We start from the raw sequence: 22,516 nt of genomic DNA, 5'->3' as shown, positions 1-22,516 counted from the left end.
CCCCCCCCCCCCCCCCCACACACACCCACAAAACTACTCCTATTTGTCAATCTTCATTTTAGTAACTATCTTGAAGCCTAAGTCACTTCAATCCTTGATTGGGAAAAAAAAATCAGCACATAACCCACCATTGAAGTCAACGACACAAACAAACTCAGTATTAAAGACTGCTAAGATAAAAGCCTCAGATAGTTAAAAAGAGAGATTTTCCAAAATAAAAGAAGAGACTTTCCACCTTTGACGGCAACTTCCATTTTCTCCTTTCTTGTTGAGTTTGTCCACTTTTCCCCTCTTTTCTAACTGTATCAATTGATTCCTGGCACTCAGCTACAGCAGATGAAGGCGGATGCTCCAAACTATCTTCCACATGATTGATACCAACTTGATACATCTAGTGCAACAAACTTCGTCAAACTAATTTTCGTTTTGCTAATACAGAAAAGAAACAAGACAACTTGGTTGTGACAAAAAGAAAGGGGCAATAAAATCAAAGAACCAGAGGAGTAGGTCAGCCTCTGATGGAATCAGAATTAAAACACTATGAGTTTAAAAAAAATATATTTAATCATATCATATATACTTATTTTCTTAATACATATATAGAGTTCAAGTAGAAACCCATGCGTTCAATCAGCTACTGGTCCGAACCATGAAAAGATATTATATCTAGGATGTCAATAATCTGTAAGTTTAGTAATTGCAATTAAATACGAGAGACAACGGGATTTGATGAAATATTAAGCTATTAGCAAAGCGCATTGACTGAACGATTTGTTAAGAAGCTCAGGTACAATGCGATTTCGATTGAAAGCCTCTAATGGCAACAAAGTTAACAAACTTTTATCAAATGCAATAAGCATATTTACTACGCACAGCTATTTAACACGTATTTAACAACACACATAGTTTAATATGCTAATTCGACTTAAAGGGCAGCCGGTGCACTAAGCTCTCGCTATGCGCGGGGTCCGAGGAAGGGCCAGACCACAAGGAGTCTATTGTACGCAGGCTTACTCTGCAAGAGGTTGTTTCCACGGCTTGAACCCGTGACCTCCTGGTCACATGGCGGCAACTTTACCAGTTACGCCAGCAGGTACCTAGTGGAATAATCAACACGCGCAAGCTGGCCCCGAGACCGCTGTCATAAAAAAAGATTATATACGGTATCATGAAAATTGTATAGAAATGAAACAATGTGGATTCTTTTGGAATGCCTAAATGTTAAACAATGTCTATAAACAGAAACAGAGATATTAATAACGAAAAAACAATCAGCAATTGATAAAAAGAACAACATTACAAAATAAAGTAACAAAATTCAAACTCAATTCAAAAAATGAAGATTTAAGTAAAAGCGCGCAAGCTGTGAGATAGGAGGAAAAACGAACTTTTGGCGAGGGCGCGGCGGATGACAATGACGGAGAAGGACTCGGGGTGGAGGAGAACGGCGGCGACGGCGGTGATATTTATCTCGTGTTTTTACGTTTCCTATTGGATATTTTTAAATATATATACATATACATAGATAGGAAACGTGATACATGAAAATGATGTGTGAGGAAGAAGAAAGGAGAAGGAGAAGATTGCAGAAATCTTCCTTCTTCCTCTTTCATCTGGATCATATCAGCCAAATTACATTATAAGTATTATGTATAAATGATTCAAACCATTTGTTCTTCGGACGATTTTTGGAAAAAAAAAAACAAAATGTGTTTGTTAATTTACCATAATGTAATCAACCATAAGAATACAATATATTAATATTGGGCGTTTTGTTTCATTTTATTACATTATTGATTTTTCAGTTCGGTTAAATAATATTCATCCCTATATTTTAAATCTTTTTTACTTTAAAGTTTTCATGTCCAATCAAATACCAGATATATAAAATTGGACTCTTCATATCGTCTTAGGCAATTCTTGCTTTATTTGCTTTTAGGATTGAGTTAAGCGAAATATTCATTTCTTAATCAGTACGGATATTGATTCTCTAACTCTGAAAAAATTATTATATACTAATGTTATATCCTGATGTGAATGCTCATTTATCTCTTGTCTCGTCTTTCCTTGATGTTCAATATATATATATATATAGATAGATATAGCTTTCACTTATGACAATTTTTTAAAAATGATAAGGAATGTAAGTAATTTAACGAGGAGCTTAGAAGAATCAAAAGGAAGTAAATGAGGAGTGGTTTTATTTTGTGTCTCACACAACTTACATTAGTTGTGTGAAACCTTTTTTATCTCACATATTTGTGGACCCATATCTTACACATCTGGGTCCGCAAAATTCTGGAGCCACACAATTATGAGACAAAAAAGAGATCTCATACAACTGACTATTGTCAGTTGTGTGAGACACAAAATAAAATTTTTCGTAAATGAGGGAGTGGTCAGATGCAGAGTAACTGTGAAATATCACATCCTAAATGGAAAGAAAAAAGCATATGCAATGCAGGCCAAGAATATCAATTCAAATGGTTAGTTATATCTGAAGTCTAAATTTGGTTCATGAACAAATGCGAATTCCATATCACGTTCAAGTGCATATTCTTTCCCAAATTAAGTATCCTTCATTCATTTGACTATGAATTAATGCTTGTTTTCAAAGGTTGCCTAACATACTTTTAGAGTGTTTTTACCTATGACCAAAGTCATTTTTCATAAAAATATGTTTTCCTCAAAATTTGTATATGTATATCGTGAAAAATATTTTCTTAGAAATTATTTTTTAATGGTTGGATATATATATATATATATTAAAGCAAAATGAAGAGTACTTTGCTGAAATCTTTTGTCAAAATGGCAGAAGATCAGTTAAGAGAGGATCCCATGGAAGGCAATGGAACAGTGAAAAATTCTAGAGAACTTTTGTGTATTTTGTTTCTGTGTTACAGAGAAGGAAGTGAACCTTCCTTTTATACAGAGTAGACAAAGATGACAACTGGACACACACTGATCACGTGTCCTTTTCACTAACTAACTAAAAACTAACTCTAATTATAATTGTATACATTTTCAATACTCCCCCTCAAGCTGGAGGTGAAATACATTGAATACTCCAAGCTTGGACAATAAGTACTGATGTTGCACAGTCCCTAAGGCCTTTGTCAGTATGTCTGCCAGCTGATCATTGGTACTCACATGTTGAGCTTGTATCAGCCCTTCTTTAATCTTCTATCTAATAAAGTGGCAGTCTATCTCGATATGCTTGGTTCTTTCATGGTAGATTGGGTTAGAGGCAAATTGAATTGTTGCTTTGTTGTCACAAAAGAGCTGCACAGGTCTGGAAACTGGCATACCTAACTCTGCTAGTAATCCTTCTAGCCAAATTACTTCTAGATTGCTGCTCCTATGCTTCTATATTCAGCTTCTGCCGAGCTTTTGCTCACTGTTTGTTGCTTCTTTGATTTCCAAGAAATCAAGGATCTCCCAGCTTTACCACGTACCCTGTCACTGACCTCCTAGTGTTTGGGCATGTTGCCCAGTCTGAATCACAGAACACTGTCAGCTGAGCTTTAGGATTTCTCCTTAGCAGCAGTCCTTGTCCCGGTGCATTCTTTATGTATTTCACTAGCCTCAATGTTGCATTCCAGTGTGAAATCTTTGGCCCTTGCATGAACTGTCTCAGGACTTGCACTCCAAAACTGATATCAGGCCTGGTGATGGTGAGGTATGACAACCTCCCAATCAACTTTTGATAAGCTGTTATGTCTTCAAGTACATGATCACTGACGCCCCCAACACATTCATCATAGTCTATTGTTGTGAGCTTCAAATTGACTTCCACTGGTGTGGTTACATGCCTAGTACCACTGAGTCCTAGATCAGATATTAGTCCAAGTGCACACTTCCTTTGATTGAGTTGTATGCCATCTTTGGACCTCATCACTTCAATTCCCAGAAAATATCTCAACTCTCCTAGGTCTTTTACCTTAAAATGTTATGCAAAGTTCTTTTAGCTTCCTGTATCAATTCCTTGATGCTTCCAGTGATTAAGAGATCATCCACATACACTAAGATAATAGCTATTTCTCCTCCTGCTTCTTTCGGTGAATAAGGAATGATCATAGGAACTTTGTTTGTAGCCAGCTGCTAGGAGTGCATCAGTAAATTTTATGTTCCATTGTCTCCAAACTTGTTTTAACCCATATAATGACTTGATCAACTTACACACTTTATACTCTCCTTGTCGTTGGAAACCTTGAGGAACTTCCATGTAAACTTCTTCAAGCAAATCCCCTTGCAAGAATGCATTATTGACATCCATTTGATGTAATTCCCAGTCCTTACAGGCTGCCACAGTAATGACAGTCCTCACAGTGACCATTTTGGCCACTGGTGAGAATGTTTCATGGTAATCTAGTCCCTCATTTTGGTTGTACCATTTGGCTACAAGTCTTGCTTTGTATTTGTCTATATCCCCATTTGGCTTATGCTTTATCTTGTATACCCATTTGGATCCAATAGCCTGCTTCCCATTTGGTAGATCTACTAGTTCCCAAGTAAGGTTTTGCTCTAGAGCTGCTATCTCTTATTTCATTGTTGTTATCCAGTTGTGGTCTTGAGATGCCTCAGTGAAATTCTTTGGTTCTATTTGGGTTGAGAACAATCCTAAATAGTGTTGATATCCTGGTGACAACCTGCTGTAATCCACATAGTGGGATACTGGATATGAACACTGTCCAGAGGGTCTACTTGTGGTCACATAGTCCCTGAGCCAAATTGGAGGTCTGGTCACTCTCTTCCCCCTACCATTTTCTGTAGGTTGATCCATCACATTTGGTTCCTGCATTGGTACAATTTCCTCCTCAGTTTCAGCATGAACCCCCTGTGTGTCATCCATAGTTTCTACAACTTCTGTAGGATTTGTGGGAACTATAGGCTCAGGTTGTATATTACCAGTATCAGGGGTGTGTGCTTCTGTTGGGGGATTTGTGGTATTTGTGGGTTTGTGGTATTTGGTAATTCAGGTTGCAAAATCTTTCCAGTGGCATCTGTTATGGGAAAAAACAACAGATCATCATCACATGCCTTCCCCATTTTGAAAGGGAAAGTGGTTTCCCTGAAGCTGACATCTCTGCTCATGAAGAATGTCCTTGTGTCAAGGTCAAACAACTTGTAACCCTTTTGAGTATCAGTATACCCCAGCAATACAACTCTCCTTGCTCTTGCATCTAATTTGCCACCCCTAGGCAAATTGCTATCATAGCTCAAACACCCAACACCTTAGATGTTCTAGTTTAGGTGCTTCCCCATATAGCAGCTCATAGGGTGTTTTCCCATCTAGAACTGTAGTGGGTAATCTATTAATGAGATATACTGCAGTCTTGACACATTCTCCCCAAAAAGTGACTGGAACTGAGCTCTGTATTTTTAGGGATCTGGCCACTTCTAATATATGCAGTGTTTCCTTTCAACCACACCATTTTGTTATGGTGTGTATGGGCAGCTACTTTGATGGACTATTCCATGTGAGGTAAACAACTCATTACATTGTGAATTGAAGAATTCTGTCCCATTATATGATCTAAGATTTTTCACAATAGCCGCAAACTGAGTTTTTATCATAGCCAATAAATTTTCAACACAACTACAACTTCACATTTTGATTGTATCACGCATAGCCATATAAATCTACTGTAGTCATCTACAACAATAACAAAATATTATTTTCTGTCATAAGTGGCCCTCTTATAGGGTCCCCAAACATCTATATGGACTAATTGGAAGGCACAACTAGATTTATGCTCACTACTAGGAAACTTTAATCTGCTCTGCTTAGCCATAGGACACACCATACACTCTTCTTGTATCTTGTCAGTCACTTTGTTCTTCGGCAAGGGAATGTGCTTCATTACTCCTACTGAGGGGTGTCCCAATCTCAAGTGCCACAAAGTTGCCATGTCTTCATTTTTCGTTACTGCTGCTCCCAGCGGTGATTCTGTTCCTCTCCTTAGAATGTAGAGGCCATTGCTCTATCTACCAATCCCCATTACCTTCCCATTGTAAAGTGCCTGAAACACACAGAATCTAGGGAAGAATGCAACTGAACATGAAAGTTCCCTGGTTAATTTCGACGCTGACGATAAATTAAACTTACAATCTGGCACATGTAACACATTAGTGATCTTGTACTTTCCTAGTATCTCTGTACTCCCTGTATTAGCTATGTGTGATCTTCCTCCAGTTGGCACTTGTACCTTACTGTTCTGCAGTTTATCTATGTGTCTGAGTTCTTGTAACAACTCTATGCAAGGTGTAATATGGTGTGAGTCACCTGAATCTACTATCCATTTACAACTATATGTATTGGATAGTAATGAAACAGTACCATGCCATGTTGCTACTGCATCCATCTTGTGGTGAATTATTCAGCAATCCCATCAGTTGTGAATATTCTTCTTCTGTGAAGAAGTGTCCTTGAACTTGCCATTCAAATGTTGTGTTGTTGGTATAGGATCTGAAGTCAGTGTTGTTCTAATTTGTTCCTCTGAACTGCCTTTGTTTGAAGTTGTTGTTGTTTTGCCACACTCCACCTTGTTGCCCTAATTTTTTCTTGCTTTTAAAATCTACTGAATAACCAACAATTTTGTAGCAATTTTCCTTTAGATGCCATTTATATCCACAATGTTCACACACTAGTCCAGGAGTTTTTGGTCTAACCATTTGAGCCTTTCTTGCCAACAGATTCAATGGCTCCTTGTTGTTAACTACACCCAAAGTTCTTTGGCTTTGCTCTTGTGTAACTGTATTAGTGAAAAATAGACTCGCCACGTGGATATATTAAATAACAACACGTGTCAGCAAAATTTGGAGAAAAGTGAAGAATGACATGTAAAGACGATATGTGAAACACCCCCGGGACTGAACATACTCGTACCGTGCCTGTTAGCCTCGGAACTGATCATCATAAAATAGCCCGGATCAGGTGCGGGAGAATATCTCATAATTACAAATGAGGAAGGAATCAATTAATCCCGGATTATATGGGATTTACCATGATTACACCATCAGTTACAAATCAATTATGTAACGTACAATAAATGCAATAAATGATTGTAACGGTCAGAACAAGGCAATCAGTTACAAGATTGACTCATCAGTTATGGAGTTAACTCATCAGTTACGGAATTAACTCATCAGTTACGGAATTCTAGCATTTACACAGCTAATACAAGTCTTCCAAAAGTAACAGATGGATTGAGTAAATGCTCATAATGGACCCATAATTCAAGGAGAATAGTTACTTAGTTTAGCCCTATAAATAGACATACTTTTACCACCATCGGAAAAATCTAATTTTCTTCTCTACAATTTTATACATTGTAAATCATAGCATCTTGCACCCAAGTTAGCCATAGTTCGGCCCTTCAAGCTCTGTTCCGCTCAGCATCCTATCAAGGACATCAATAAGAATTATTTCTTCTGTCTTATTTTTATGATATTATTTGTAATTGAATTTATTTTCCACTTCTCTATCATATTGCATTAACGAAAATTTATATCTTTCGGATTGAATCGGTTGCTTGTGGCCCGTCATATAAAATTATTGCTTTGACCTTGAAAACTATTTTTTGGGTTAAACAGTAACAATAGCATACGCCTCATTCATTGTAACAACATGTTTCCTTGCCAATATATTGCTCCTAATGTTGATATAACTCTCATTCAGTCCCATCAAAAATTGCAGCAATCGTTTGGGATTTCAAGTGTTCAATAGAAGGTCTGCCTCCTCATAGTCGCAGCTTGACAGTGGAGCTAATATGTCCAGTTCATCCCAAAAATCTTTCATTTTCGAGAAGTATGTAGTGACTGAGTCTGTACCTGCCTCATTGTCGCAATCTCCATCCACAAATGGTAGATTCTCGTTAGATTCGATCTATTGAACCTTTCCTGGAAATCCTTCCATACTTTCTTCGCATCCGAAGCAAACATTATGCTAGGCATCAATTCACTCGATACTGTACTTTCTATCCATGACAGCACAATAGCGTTGTATTTTTCCCATTGTTCAGCTAATTCTCCTCTATATCTACTCTTCGCACAATTTCCGTCCACAAACCCTAATTTTCCTTTACCTGGCAGAGCTAGTTTCATAGCTTTACTCCATTAGGCATAATTTTTAGGTCCAATGAGTTTAACGGGAATCAGAACCAAACCTGGTGCATCTCCGGCCTGGAGGAACAGTGGATGGTTGTGATCGAGCATTGTCACCTCATTTTCTGCCATTATATTTAGCGAATTGAACCAATTGAGATTCCTCGTTCGTCGATTTCTCCGATTCTCAAAAATCAAACTTTCTGGCGAGAATTACTCAGGTCTTCACGTCGGAGCTCCGGTCCTCACGAACGCTGCTCTGATACCATGTCAAAATGGCAGAGGATCAGTTAAGAGAAGATCCCATGGAAGGCAATGGAACAACGGAAAATTCTAGAAAATTTTGTGTATTTTGTTTCTGTGTTACAGAGAAGGAAGTGAACCTTCCTTTTATGCAGAGTAGACAAAGATGACAGCTCGACACACACTAATCACGTGTCCTTTTCACTAACTAACTAAAAACTAACTCTAATTGTAATTGTATACATTTCCAATATCTTTGAATATTAAAAATTAATGATAATGTATAGACTGTTGGTTGGGCATTTAACGTGATATTGAAATTTAAAACAACTGTAATTAGAAAATGACTCCCGTCCACAAATGAAGAAAATCAGTTTGGTAGCTCTAAGAAAAAATGGAAATCATTGTAAGGCATTAATTTTAACGGAAAATGTTTTCCCGATGACCAAATGCGAGAAAATAATATTCTTAGAAAACCCAAAAAAGATAACAACTTCTGACTTATATTATTCTTCTGTAAGTTTGATTTCAAAAAATATTTGTTGGAATTAGTTGATGAGTAGAAAATATTTTCATGAAAAAATATATTAATTATTAATAGTAATATTAGCAAATTGAAGAGTGTTCTGATGAATTTTTTGAATATTAAAGAGTAATTATATGTGTATACTATTGGTTAGAGCATGTAATGTAAAATTGAAAGTTAAGATGAATGTAATTAGGAAAATGACTTCCGTCCATACAAGAAAGAAATCATTTTACTCCATTTTGATAGAAAATATTTATCTAATAATCAAACACTAGAAAATAACGTTATAAAAAATAACTTTGTCATACAAAATACTCACAATTCTTTTTTTCTTTTTCATGTGAATAAACTTGTTTTTTTTTTTTTTTGGGTTTTCCACCCGATGCTCGGTATTCGCATTGGAGCCCGACTATAACTAGATTCACACTGGGAGAAGCGTTCCCTACCAAAAAAATTTTCATACTCATGGCTCGAACACGAGACCTCATAGGAATCTGTGAGCGTTTCAACTTTTAATCGCAAAAGATAAATCGACGGCACCATGCAAATTCCAGAGGTTGGTTTTTCCATCTTGTGACTCGATCTAATTGATATCATTTCTTTAAGTTTGAATTCGGAATAAAACAATTCAGAAACGTCTAAAATGAAAATATTTCCAATGGATAGGGTGATCTGTTTCATTTCATTATCAGCTACATGAAGTGGACATGCCCTAAATTAGGGGAATTCATCTCAAATATTTGATTGAAGAGGCTAAATTTATATGTTCCCTTTTTGTGTAAAATGACAAGGGAGAAGACATCATTGTTAGCTAGAAGCATCTCAACTAGATTTTCTTCCTTGCTTGCTTTCTGTCTTTGTTAATAATGGGGTTTTAAATTTGTACATATTAATGAATTTCATAACATAAATATACTATAGAAGCAAAAGTCGAACCCACGTACATTTTTAGAGATCCGCCTCTGTCTAGGAGAAGAATATAATTCTGCTATGCGAGAAACGGGACATTAAGTGATAGTAATTGAACTCTGAATTTAATTTTTGCACATATTTAATAAATTTATAAATACATTATTTGAATTAAAGTAACTGAATTTCGCCGAACCCATTAATTATGGTAGTAATCTTCTAGTTACGTTCCTGTACCATACGTGTTATCGTAGTATGTATGTCATCTGTCCAAGATTCCAAAATCCGTCATTAGTTAAGCTAGTCGTGTTCTTGCATAATCATAGACATATTGAAATAGTCAATATAAAACATAATATGACTCGGAAGTTGCAACATCGAAAATTCATTTCCTTATAAACCATCTACTAAACAAGTGTGTTGTAACTTGTTAATGTCTATATAATATAACTTATCTTTTCACACCGAAAAAAATAAAAGGTTAAAAAAAGAGGCTCTTGCTAGCCTTGGTCTTTTTAAAGTTATACAGTTGTATACTTGTGGCAGAAGCGGAGCCAGTGGCGGAGGCAGGATCTCCGAGAAGGGGGTTCAAAAAAAAATTTATAACTAGTGGGAATTGAACCTATGACCTTAGGAAACCCCCTTGACCACTAACCTACACTTTTGGGCTGTGTTAAGGGGGTTCAAAACTTAATATATAGAGGTAAAAAATAGATTTTGCCTTATATATACAGTGTATTTTTCGGCGAAGGGGGTTCGGATGAATCCCCTTCCGCCCCCCTAAATCTGCCCCTGAGCGGAGCTAGTCTATTAAGTGTGGTTTAGGCCGAACTTTGTCGTTTTTGCTTAAACAATATAAGTATACAAGGAAATTTAAAAAATATATATGAATATTTAATTGCGAATTCAATAACTCAGACAAACTATATAAGTAATGTAGCAAATTTAGAACTCATAGACTTCAAATCTTAGCTCCATGTCCTTATTTGTTTGTACATGAGAAAAACAAAAAGAGCTCCAATTTAATGGAAGAAGGTCGGTGTTGTACGAGGAACAAGCTAAGAAGTTGAATTCATTGAATCAAAACTCAAAAGGTCGGTCACATCACACATGACTCATCCATCCTGCCCACTTTTCACCGTATGTATACATTAATTTAGTTTAGTACATGCACATTCTTTATATAAATTTCTTTTTTCTTTTCTAATAACTTAAGAACACTTTCCTATTATCATTCAAATTCATTTTTCATGAATGTAATAATGTAGTTGTCGATCGAGATATATTATAGTACGTATTTTGTTAACGTAGGCCAAGACTGTACTTTTCCTTAATATCTCACTTGCAACTATGACATCAATAGGAATTTTGTAGCATGACCAACATGTAATGTAACATAAGAAAAGATTGTGTTGTTTGTACTCCTAATTCTTGTCTTAAAATAATACTAGAGGATTCATTGTTTCCAAATCAAAGGACCAATTATCTTTGCAATTGCTTAACTGAGGTTATACTTCACCGAGCTATACTCCTCTCTAATCCCACTTTATCTTTTTCAAGTACTATTCTTTGATTTTTCTTAATTTCTTTCTAGAAAAGTATATGAATATATAAGGTAAAATATAAGATGACACGTCGTCATCTAAGGGAAGGATACGTGGAACCCAAAATGGTGATGGGCGAAGACCGAACGCAGCTATTTCGCTTGTCACCGAAAAGGATAGCGTTCATAAAGGTGCATTAAATGCTCTATGCCCGGTAGCATTTAATAAAGAATATTCTGCGGCATTAAGAGCGACGATCCGTTATAGAGAATTTGGCGTTTATGTTCACCGTTACATCTTCATCAATGACCCTCATAATTGACATTAAAGGAGGGAACGATCCTAGGACCTCCTTCCCTAGACATAACTATAAATAGCGAGCTCAGTTATTATTGTAAAGGACACGAATTTTTTGGCATACTTACACTATATTCTATACAAAGCTTAAATACAATCTCACTTTCTCGCTTTTTGATTTTACTATTGTTGTCTAGAAACCACGTATAATTTAACTGTACAATTTACGAGTAAACAGTTTGGCGCCCACCGTGGAGCCTTGACAACCGTGCAATTAAATTGATCCTTGCCTTTTTTACTAACGTGCTTTGATTATTTTGTCTTAGAAAAAATCACAAAAAATGGCAGATAACACTGTTAACAACACGCACAACGCTGAGATTCGAGGGGATCAGCCTCATTTCGAGGACTCAGTCAGTGACACCTACAATGAGGGGAATAATGCCACGCCGGTGCATGACAGGCAGTATCCTCGACAGGTTCGAGAGACAACTCCCAATGATGCTGATGAGGAGCATGTCATTAACATGGTAAGGGTCTTGCAAGAGTAACAGGCGATCATTCTAGGCCATCTCACGCGACAGGCTAAGGTTATGACGGAGTTGAAGCAGGCAGTGTCGTGGGCTTCGAATAATGCAAACAAACGAGATACAATTCCTCCCGGTGTTCCCGCAAACCAAACAACACTGTCGACAACAACACTCCCAGGGGTGAAGTCGGCTCCAACGGGGCTGGGGGGAGCGGATCCGGTCTCAATCACGAGAATGACCCTTTCAAGAATGAACTTTTACGGTTTATGAGGGAAGTAAATTCCCCCATGTACCAAATCCCGGGTGCGCCATCAGTACTGAAAGGCCCAGACTCAAAGAAGTATACTCAGTTGCCGTACAAGCCAAGTGCTGCACCAGAATTAATTCCGAAATGATTCAAAATACCTGAAGTGCCAAAATATGACGGGACTTCAGACTCTCAGGAGCTTGTTACCACCTACACAACGGCGGTAAAGGAAAACGATTTAGCTCCCTACGAAATTGAATCTGTATTGTTAAAGAAGTTTGGAGAAACTCTCACAAAGGGAGCTTTGATATGGTATTCACTGTCACCCGAGCATTCCATAAATTCCTTTGGAACGCTCACAGACTCTTTCATCAAGGCCCATGCTGGGGCCAGAAAAGTACAAGCCCAAAAGGACGATATATTCAGGATTGCGCAGGGAGAGTCCGAGTTACTACGAGAGTTCGTTACCCGATTCCAAAAGGAAAGAATGTTGCTCCGGCTGCCTCGGATGAATGGGCGGCTGAAGCATTCACTAAGGATTGAATTCGAGAAGTTCAGACGCTTCCCGAAAGCTGAAGCAAAGCCTGTTTGAGTTTCAAGCAACAACTTGGGCAGATGTCCACAATCGGTACGAGTCAAAAATAAGAATCGAAGATGATCAGGTTGGCTTTCCATCGTCAACGAAAGAACAGGAGAAGAATAGAGTAAAATCAAAAGATGACTATGACGCGGACTGACGGACTTCAAGGGGGTGATTTTTGCCGTACGAGCGGACCGATGGCCATGACAGAAGCTTCCGGACTGTAGACAAGTTCACTGTTGATAGAAGGACTGATCGTGGTCGCAACAATAGATCACTGCAGGATAAAGAAACGTCGGGGTCACGGGATCCTTCTTACCCCAAGTTATCGGAATACAACTTCAACGTCAGTACAGTGGAATTGGTGTCAGCCATGAGAAACATCAAAGAGGCACGGTTTCCGAGACCAATGAGATTCGAATCCAGCCAGAGGGATCCTAACTTACGGTATGAATACCATGGGACGAATGGCCGCCGGACAGGGGACTGCCGACACCTTCGGGAGGAAGTGGCAACACTATTGAAGAATGGTCACCTTAGAGAATTCTTAAGTGACCAAACTAAGAACAATTATGGTCGTAATAGAGATAACACGGAACCTCGAAAGCAGGATAAGAACCCCCACGCCAAATGATCAATATGATCTTCGGAGGGAATGAGATTAACGAAGTCACCTTTTCGGAAGCAAAAATGACGAAAGTGTCAATAACTCATAGTAAAAGGCTCCGGGAAGACGATATCACTTTTACAGAATAGGACGCCGATGGATTACTGCTACGACAAAACGATGCACTTGTAATTTTTTTAAATGTGTTGGATTTTAAGATTAAATGTGTTCTAGTGGATCCAGGAAGTTCAGCTAATATCATACAATGGAGAGTATTGGATTAAGCTAAACTCACCGGAAGCATTATTCCGGCCACAAAGCTCCTCGCTAGATTCAACCTCGCGAGCGTGACAACCCGAGGAAAGATTTTGCTTCTCACGAACGCTGAATGAGTAATGAAAACAACTCTCTTCAAAGTAGTAAATGGTGACATGGGATACAATATCATCCTCGGAAGGCCATGGTTACACAAGATGAAAGATGTACCCTCAACATATCACCAAATGCTGAAGTTTCCAATGCCCGAAGGAATCAAGCAGATAAGGGTTGATCAACCGGCAGCAAGGGAGATGTATGCAATTTTGGTCTCCAGTAGCAAAGGAAAGGAACACGCGGCATAGCAATTACAGGAACCGTCACCTACCCCCGAATAAAGAAGGAGTTAGTCCGGGGACAGAGGCGTCGGAATAATATCAGGTGCCGAGATATTTCCAAGTTCCAGGAGAGACGGACGCAACGAAGTCCACGGTTGAGGAACTGGAGCAAGTTGCATTATTTGAAGAATTCCTAGAAAGGAAATTTCACTTGGGGACGGGACTGCACCCGGAGCTCAGGTATCCCGATGGAGGTAGCAGTGCACAAGTTAAGCTTAGATCCCAATATACCTTCGGCAAGACAAAAGTAATGCCCTATTGCCGAAGCCAGGAATAAATTCGTCAAAGAAGAGGTAACCCGTTTGCTTAATATCGATTCGATCCGAGAGGTAAGATATCCGGACTGGCTGGCTAACATAGTAGTAGTTCCTAAGAAGAACAATAAATTTCGCATGTATGTAGATTATAAGGATCTTAATAAAGACATGCCCGAAAGACTCATCCCCACTGCCGAATATCGATCAAATGATTGATGCCACGACCGGGCACGAGTTAATGAGTTTCCTCAATGCTATTCCTGATACAACCAAATCAAGATGAACCCAGAAGATCAGGAAAAGACTTCATTAATAACGAATTTCGGTACATATTGTTATAATGTGATGCCCTTCGGGTTGAATAACGCCGGAGCCACTTATCAACGGCTCATGAACAAGATGTTTGAAAAACAAATAGGAAAGACAATGAAAGTTTATATAGATGACATACTCGTTAAGTCTTTGAATGTAGGAGACTACCTTAAACATCTACAAGAAACTTTCGACAACCTGAGGAAGCATAACATGAAACTTAATCCCGAGAAATGCGTGTTTGGGGTTAGTTTTGGTATGTTTCTGGGATTCTGGTCTCACAAAGGGGAATTGAGGTAAACCCCGATAAAATCAAGGCCATAAAAGACATTCCAGATCAACTGTCAGAGGTAAAGGAAGTCCAAAGGCTCACAGGAAGGTTGGCAGCTTTAAGCAGGTTCATTTCCCGGTCGTCAGAAAAATGTCATCGCTTCTTCGCACTACTCATAAACAAAAATAATTTCGAATGACACTAGAGTGCCAACAAGCTTGGAGGGATTTGAAGAGGTACTTGTCAAGCCCTCCATTGCTCTAAAAATCGAAAGAAGGTGAAACATTGCTAGTCTACCTCGCGATCTCAGAAGTTCCAGTAAGAGCGGTTTTAGTCTGTGAGGACGACGGTACGTAATCTCCCATTTATTATGTTAGCAAAATTTTAACGGGAGCAGAAACTCGCTACCCACATCCGAAAAAATTGGCCTTAGCTCTTGTAGTTGCCGCTCGGAAGCTGAGTCCCTACTTTCAATGCCACCCGATAGCCGTGGTGGCCAAATGGGCCATCAAAATGAGTGAGTTCGACATAGAATACAAATCGAGGACTGCAATTAAGTCGCAAGTCTTGGCTGACTTTGTGGTTGATTTCAATCCAGGACTACTGCCTTTGACAACCATGGAGGCAGTAATGGTGTCGGAATCGACATCGGGGGTTTGGACCTTATTTACAGACAGAGCTTCCAACATAAAAGGGCCCGAACTTGGAATAGTCTTAATCACACCTTCGGGGGAAACCTTAAGGCAAGCCATCAGAACGATCCCTTTAACTAACAATGAAGCAGAGTATGAATCTTTGATTGTAGGGCTCGAATTGGCTCGGGTACTTGACTTTGAGGTTATTGAAATCTTAATGTGACTCGCAGTTGGTGGTAAATCAGGTCTACCGGATCTTTGACACAAAAGAAGAATGAATGCAACAATACGTGATAAAGGTCCAGACTCTGTTGGCGCGATTCCGGGAGTGGTCAATTACTCATATCCCAAGGGAGGATAACGTAGAAGCAGATGCATTGGCAAACTTAGGATTATCGACAGAAATAAAGGGATCGGAGTCCGGGATCGTGGTACAACTGATGATCTCAGTCCTGGATACATATGGTTACTATAAGGTAAATTCGACTAGTTTGGTCTAGGACTGGAGAAATGAAATAATCGACTATCTCGAGCATGGGAAGTTTCCCGAAGAACCCAAAGCATCACGGGCGTTACCGCCGTTACGTGCCAAAGTTGCACGATATAGCTTCAAGAGAGGCCAATTGTATAGAAAATCTTTCTAAGGCCCGGTGGCCCGGTGCTTAGGAGTGTCCGAAGCTAACTATGTCATGAGAGAGGTCCACGAAGAGATATGCGGCAACCACTCGGACACAGATTCCTTGGTGCTAAAGTTGGTACTGGCAGGATATTACTGGCCCCGCATGGAACAGGACGCCAAGGACTTCGTACGAAAATTTGATACGTGCCAACGCTACGCACCACTAGCGCATCAATCGGCAGAACCTTTGCATTCGATTCTGTCCCCATGGCCATTCATGAAATGGGGGATGTACATCGTCGGACCGCTGCCACCGGCTCCCGAAAAGGTAAGATTTCTATTAATTTTGACAACGACTATTTTTCTAAATGGGTGAAAGCAGGTACTTATCAGAAGATCGGAGAACGCGAAGTGGTCGATTTCGTGCGGGAAAATATATTTTGCAGTTTCAGAATACCAAAATAGATAGCATGCGACAATGGGCCACAGTTTATCGGTGCAAAAGTTACAAAGTTCCTCGAAGATTCAAAGATAAAGAGGATCTCATCTTCACAATATCATCCGAGCGCAAACGGTCAAGTGGAGTCAACGAACAAAGTGATTATTAAAAACCTCAAGAAAAGGTTGAAGGCGGCAAAAGTCAAATGGACCGAAGAATTGCCCGGAGTTCTATGGGCCTACCGAACAACGGCCAAGTCGAACACAGGAAAAACTCCCTTTTCCCTTGTGTACAGTGCTGAAGCTCTAATCCTAGTGGAAGTAGGTGAACCCACCTTGAGATATTTCCAGGCAAATAAAGAATCGAACAACGAAGCAATGTTAATCAACTTGGAGCTGCTTGAGGAATGTAGGGGCTTGGCACGTGTAAGAATGGAAGCTCAAAAGCCAAAGAATGGAGCGGTATTATAATCAAAGAGCCAATCTTTGTTATTTCAAAGTAGGAGATTTGGTTCTGAGGAAGTAACTCAAAATACCCGGGAGCTCAACGCGGGGAAGTTTGGTCCAATGTGGGAAGGTCCCTACCGGATTTCACCTATCACCAAGAAAGGTTCATACGAGTTGGAGAACCAGAATGGGGATAAGTTGCCCAGCAATTAGAACGTGGCGCACCTCAGAAGATATTATTACTGATGAGCATTATTCAACTAGAAAGTATGTGCTGCACTCTTTTTCCCTTCGTTCAGTTTTTGTCCCAATTGAATTTTTCTGGCAAGGTTTTTAATGAGGCAGCGACATACGGCATACTACGAAGACAACAACAATAAGACCTTTAATATCGAGGCAAAAGGCAAGTTTCCACTCGGGGACGGTTAGATAATCTTTGGCTTGATAGCAAATTCCCACTGGGAAGTTAAGTTTGCTACCGAGTAAAGGTTACCCGACCGTTCACGAGCACAAACCACTAGAGGGTTGTTAGATAGTCTTTTGCTCGATAGCACAGATTTATAAGGGGAAGTAAGGTCTGTTAAAGAGTTAAGGATTATCTAGGAATTCATTGGTGGAATCTTTGAAGGCACAAGACTTCCAGTGTTCCAATTCGCATTCGAACATTGGGGGGGGGGGGATGATATGAGGTTACGACGGCAATGACTGCCACGTCAATCGGGAAATGAAAATCCGAAAACATAAAATGCGTCATCGGGACCCGGGACTGCATAGCCAGCCCCGTAGAAACAAGTTATACAAGATAGCCACAAGTAATGTAAATTTCTTTTTAGCATAGTAAATGCTTGTGTACTTTTGAAAATAGAAGGAATTATATGAAATGAAATCCTTTTATTTTTATCTTGTTTCTTATCTGAACGATGAAGAAACTTTGTCATTTGAAATTTAAACAAGTACTTCAAATGTTAGTGCCGCAATGAACAGGAGACGTCCTCTTCAAGAGCACTATAAACATAAGAGGGCCCTCTCTTATGAAAATGTAACGACCTGACCGGTCGTTTTGAGCATTTGCACTTCGCTCGCCAGTTCTCGGGCATGACTAGCCCCGTATGATGTGTTATGACTTATGTAAATCATCGGTTTTGGTTTTCAGGTTAATCGGAACAGATATGGAAGAATGATTCTCAACTTGAAGCTCTAAATTTGAAAGGTTTGACCAAGTTTTGACTTTTTAGTATTCGATCTCGAATTTGGATTTTTATGATTTGGTTAGCTCTGTTAGGTGATTTTGGATTTGGGAGCGCGTCCGGAATATGATTTGGAGGTCCGTGGTAGGTTTAGGCTTGAATTGGCAAAATTAGAAATTTGGCATTTCTCGATCAGTAGTGAAAATTTTGATATCGGGGTCGGATTGAAATTTAGGAAATTGGAGTAGGTCCGTAGTGTCATTTGTGATGTGTGTGCAAAATTTTAGGTCATTCGAAGGTGATTTGGTAGGTTTCGTCATCGTTTGCGGAATTTGAATGTTTCGGAATCCTTAGGCTTGAATCCGAGGGTGATTTGGTGTTTTGACATCGTTTTGAGTGTTCCGAAGGTTGGAATAAGTTTGAATGGTGATATGTGACTTGTTGGTGTTTTTGGTTGGGGCCTTAAGGGCCTCGGGATGAATTCGGAAGGTTGTTGGAAATATTGGACTTGAATTTGAGCAGCTGAAGCTGCTGCTTCTGTCATATCCGCACCTGCGAATTGGGAACCGCAGGTGCGTGATGAAGGCTGCAGAAGCGAAGGATTTGGAAGTTGAGGCAAACCCGCAGGTGCGCATCAAGGATCGCACCTATGTGACCGCACCTAACGATGGATTTTCCGCAGGTGCGGCGTCGCAGAAGCGTCTTGGAGACCACAGGTGCGAAAATCGCTGGGCAGAAACTATATAAGCCTCACTTCGCGAATTTCAGTCTTTTATCCACCATTTTTGGTCAAGTTGGAGCTTGGGGTTGCGATTTCAAGGAGGAATTTAAGTGTTTTCAGTGAGGTAAGCTACTTGAACCTTGTATCTTGTGTTTGTGGCAATCATTCCATTGTTTAATCATGATTTTAATGGAAAAGTTAAGGATGAAATTGGGAGATTAGGGCTTGAAATTGGAGAGTTTAAATTGGAGATTTGAGGGGCCATTTGAGGTCCGATTTTGATGATTTTGGCATGTATAGACTCGTGAGGAGATAAGGAATCTAGTGTTGTGATTTTTATCGGATTCCTAGGCGTGGGCCCGGGGGTCGGGTTGGCCAATTTCGGGAATTTTGATAAATTTGATAATTTTCGCGTGGGCTTTGTTCCTTTGGCATGCATTGATGTTATGATTCTGATTTTGGATAGATTCGGGGCGATTTGAGGCCAAGTCAAGAGGCAAGAGCATTGCGGAGTAGATTTTCATCCGGTTTGAGGTAAGTAACTTTTGTAAATCTAGACCTGAGGGTATAAAACCCCGGAATTTCGTACTATTTTGATAAACGAGGTGGCACACAGGCTAGGTGACGGGCGTGTGGGCGTGCACCCGTAGGGATTGTGACTTGGTCCGTCCCGTGGCAACTGTAGAGTTTCATATTCTGATAAACTCTATATGATATCTATGTGTTTTAGAAATGCTTTTGTTAACTTGGGCTGAATGCCATATTTGGGGCCTTGTACCGTACTGTTGGACCCTCAGGGGTATTTTGCTATTATCCTCACATTGTTTTGATTCGAAAGCATATCCTCAGTCATGATTATTACCTGTTTATTGTTCGATTCAGTTTCATTACTCTATTTTTAAATATATGAAAGTTGTTTGGGCTGAGTTCCCTGATTTTTCACTGAAATGCCTGAGTGGTTTGTGCGGTTGTTGACTGAGAGAGGCCGAGGGCTAGATGGTGAGGATTATATATTTATGGATCGCGCTGCACGCCGCAGCAATATATATATATATATATATATATATATATATATATATATATATATATATATATATATATATATATATATGTATATGTATATGGGTCGGGCTGCACGCCGCAGCGATATAGAGCTTGGGCTATAGGAGCCCCTCCGGAGTCTGCACACCCCCAGTGAGCGCAGTCGACTATATATACATAGATCGGGCTGCATGCCGCAGCGGTTATTATATGGTACCTATTGAGCGTGAGTACTGGTTGATGAGTGTTGAGCCACGAGTGACTGAGAGACTTGTCCGAGGGGCTATATATGAGCAATACTTGCCCGAGAGGCTATATATGAGCGATACTTGCCCGAGAGGCTATATATGAGCGATACTGCGCCCGAGAGGCTATATATATGAGTGACACTTCGCCCGAGGGGCTTGTTTATGAAATTACTGTTTTTACTCCTCTTCTTTTATATTGAGCCTCTATTGAAAATGTGAACAAATGTTTTTATATGATTTTCATTGAAACTGGAATTTTACGAGATATCCTGACTGGGATACTGATTCGGCCTTTGTTATTTTTCACTGAGACATTATATTGTGAACTTTATGTGATTTTACTGCTCGTCACTGCACTCAGCCTTTATTTATGATTGTAACTTACTGAGTTGGCGTACTCACATTACTCCCTGCACCTTGTGTGCAGATTCAGGTATTTCTGAACCCGATAGTGGGTGTTGATTACTCAATGGTAGGTTCATCGGAGTTAGCAAGGTAGCTGCCTGGCGATCACAGCCATGCTTTCCTCCCTCCTTATTCTCCCTTAGTTGTATTCAGTGATTTTTCCGGCCATGTTGGTCTTGATGTTGTCATGCGGTTGTAGTAGATGCTCATGACCAGTGACACCCCGATGTAGGGCTTTCTTTCCGTACTGTTATTTAGTTTTAAACACTTTATAAAGGTTTATTGTTAAATAGCTTTGATTTTATCCTAAGAATGAAAATATTGATTGGTTTTGGGATTGTGTCGGCTGGCCTAGTTCCATGATAGGCGCCATCACGACCGGGTTGGTTTTGGGGTCGTGACAGAAAACCCTCACATTAAAGGGTTGGTTTCAGAAGAATTTATGCTCGGAATCAAAATGCCTTCGGGGAAAAATGCACCCGAAGACGTACACGAAAGGACGCAAAAAATAAACTTGCACAAATACTTATAGAAACCCTCACGTAAAAGGGTTAATGCTCGGAACCAAAGTGCTTCGAGGAAAATTTATCCGAGGTTACACATAATAAAGCGCGAATAGAAAAACGTGCGCAAAATTCTTAAGCAAATGCAAAGGTTAAAGACTTACATGGATATTCAAACAAAAGTGAGACTCAAACAGTACTTGAGCAAAAAATATGTTTTTATTTACAAGAACTTGCCAAAGCGGCAAAAGTACAAGAATGGGAAAAATAAAAGGAAATCTAAATTGCAGTATCTCGAGAACTAGGAGGAAGAGAAGTGTCTGCGTCCCCGGGAGAAGTAGGTGGATCCACTGATGGCTCGACATTTTCCCCAGTTTGGTCTTCAACAACATTGCCCTCCGATTCCTTTTCAGTTCCCAAGAACTCAGAACCGGAACCAGAAGAACCAGGAGCATCAGACTGCGCAGGGAACCCATTTTTAATAGCTAACTCAAGCTCGCGAGGCTTAGCAATTTCGGCATCAAAATCAATAATGCCTGATTTGGCCTCTTCCAAGGGTTTTCTCCTCATGCTGTATATGGCGTAAGTCTTCTCAACAACGAGGGAAGCAGCTCGTCGCTTAAGTTCTTCTTTGAGTTGAGTTACCTCGGGAGAAAGGCTTTCCTGGGCGGACCTAACAGATCTGAGGCTAACATCAAGGTCGCGGACAATTGAACTAAAGAGCCTATTATGCTCGATAATTTTCCTGTACTTATCTTCCAACTGGGCCAGTTTCGCCCCCGTTGCGACAAGCTCTTCGATCTTGGTGTTCAAGGCTGCCTATACGTCAGTTACTCTTTCAGGGGTGGCAGCCTCGCGCTCGGTTACAGCAAAAGCGACGTCCTGGACTTCAGCCCATTTGGCTTGGATTAATCAAATCAAACCCTCAACGGGCCAATTTCTTGGCTAAGGGTTACCACCTCGTGCTCGCTTTGCTGCAAATGAGCCTCCAAAACAACAACCTCAGTAGCTTTGGTTTCCAGTTTCGAGAGGCGGAGAACGGTTTGGTCCCATTCCACCAAAAGTTGATCCCGCTTAGAAGTAAGTTCCTCCTTCTCACGCCTCTGAAGGCCCTCGGAAGCAAGAAAGTTGGCCTACAAAACAACAGAAGTAAAACCTAGAATACATTCATACAAAATTAGAAGAAA

At 39.8% G+C, this 22,516-nt stretch overlaps 1 protein-coding gene across 2 annotated transcripts in view; it reads right to left on the bottom strand.

Moving 5' to 3' along the window:
- The window catches only part of LOC109239451 (potassium transporter 4-like), a 6,403-nt gene extending 4,674 nt beyond the window's left edge, over positions 1-1,729 (bottom strand). The window contains exons 1-3 of one of the 2 annotated variants that reach the window (XM_019406019.1): positions 1,389-1,729; positions 1,015-1,138; positions 236-391 (exon numbers count right to left, since the gene is read on the bottom strand). In XM_019406019.1, the coding sequence (XP_019261564.1) occupies positions 236-391 (156 nt within the window). In that variant the 5' untranslated portion in view covers positions 1,015-1,138; positions 1,389-1,729. The remainder of the gene's footprint in view (positions 1-235; positions 392-1,014; positions 1,139-1,388) is intronic. The other variant, XM_019406018.1, reaches the window with a different exon arrangement.
- Between the last annotated feature and the right edge of the window lie 20,787 nt (positions 1,730-22,516).

The sequence above is a fragment of the Nicotiana attenuata genome, unplaced genomic scaffold (genome assembly GCF_001879085.1).
Source record: "Nicotiana attenuata strain UT unplaced genomic scaffold, NIATTr2, whole genome shotgun sequence".
NCBI lineage: Eukaryota > Viridiplantae > Streptophyta > Magnoliopsida > Solanales > Solanaceae > Nicotiana > Nicotiana attenuata.
This window is presented reverse-complemented; position numbering and strand designations above follow the sequence as displayed.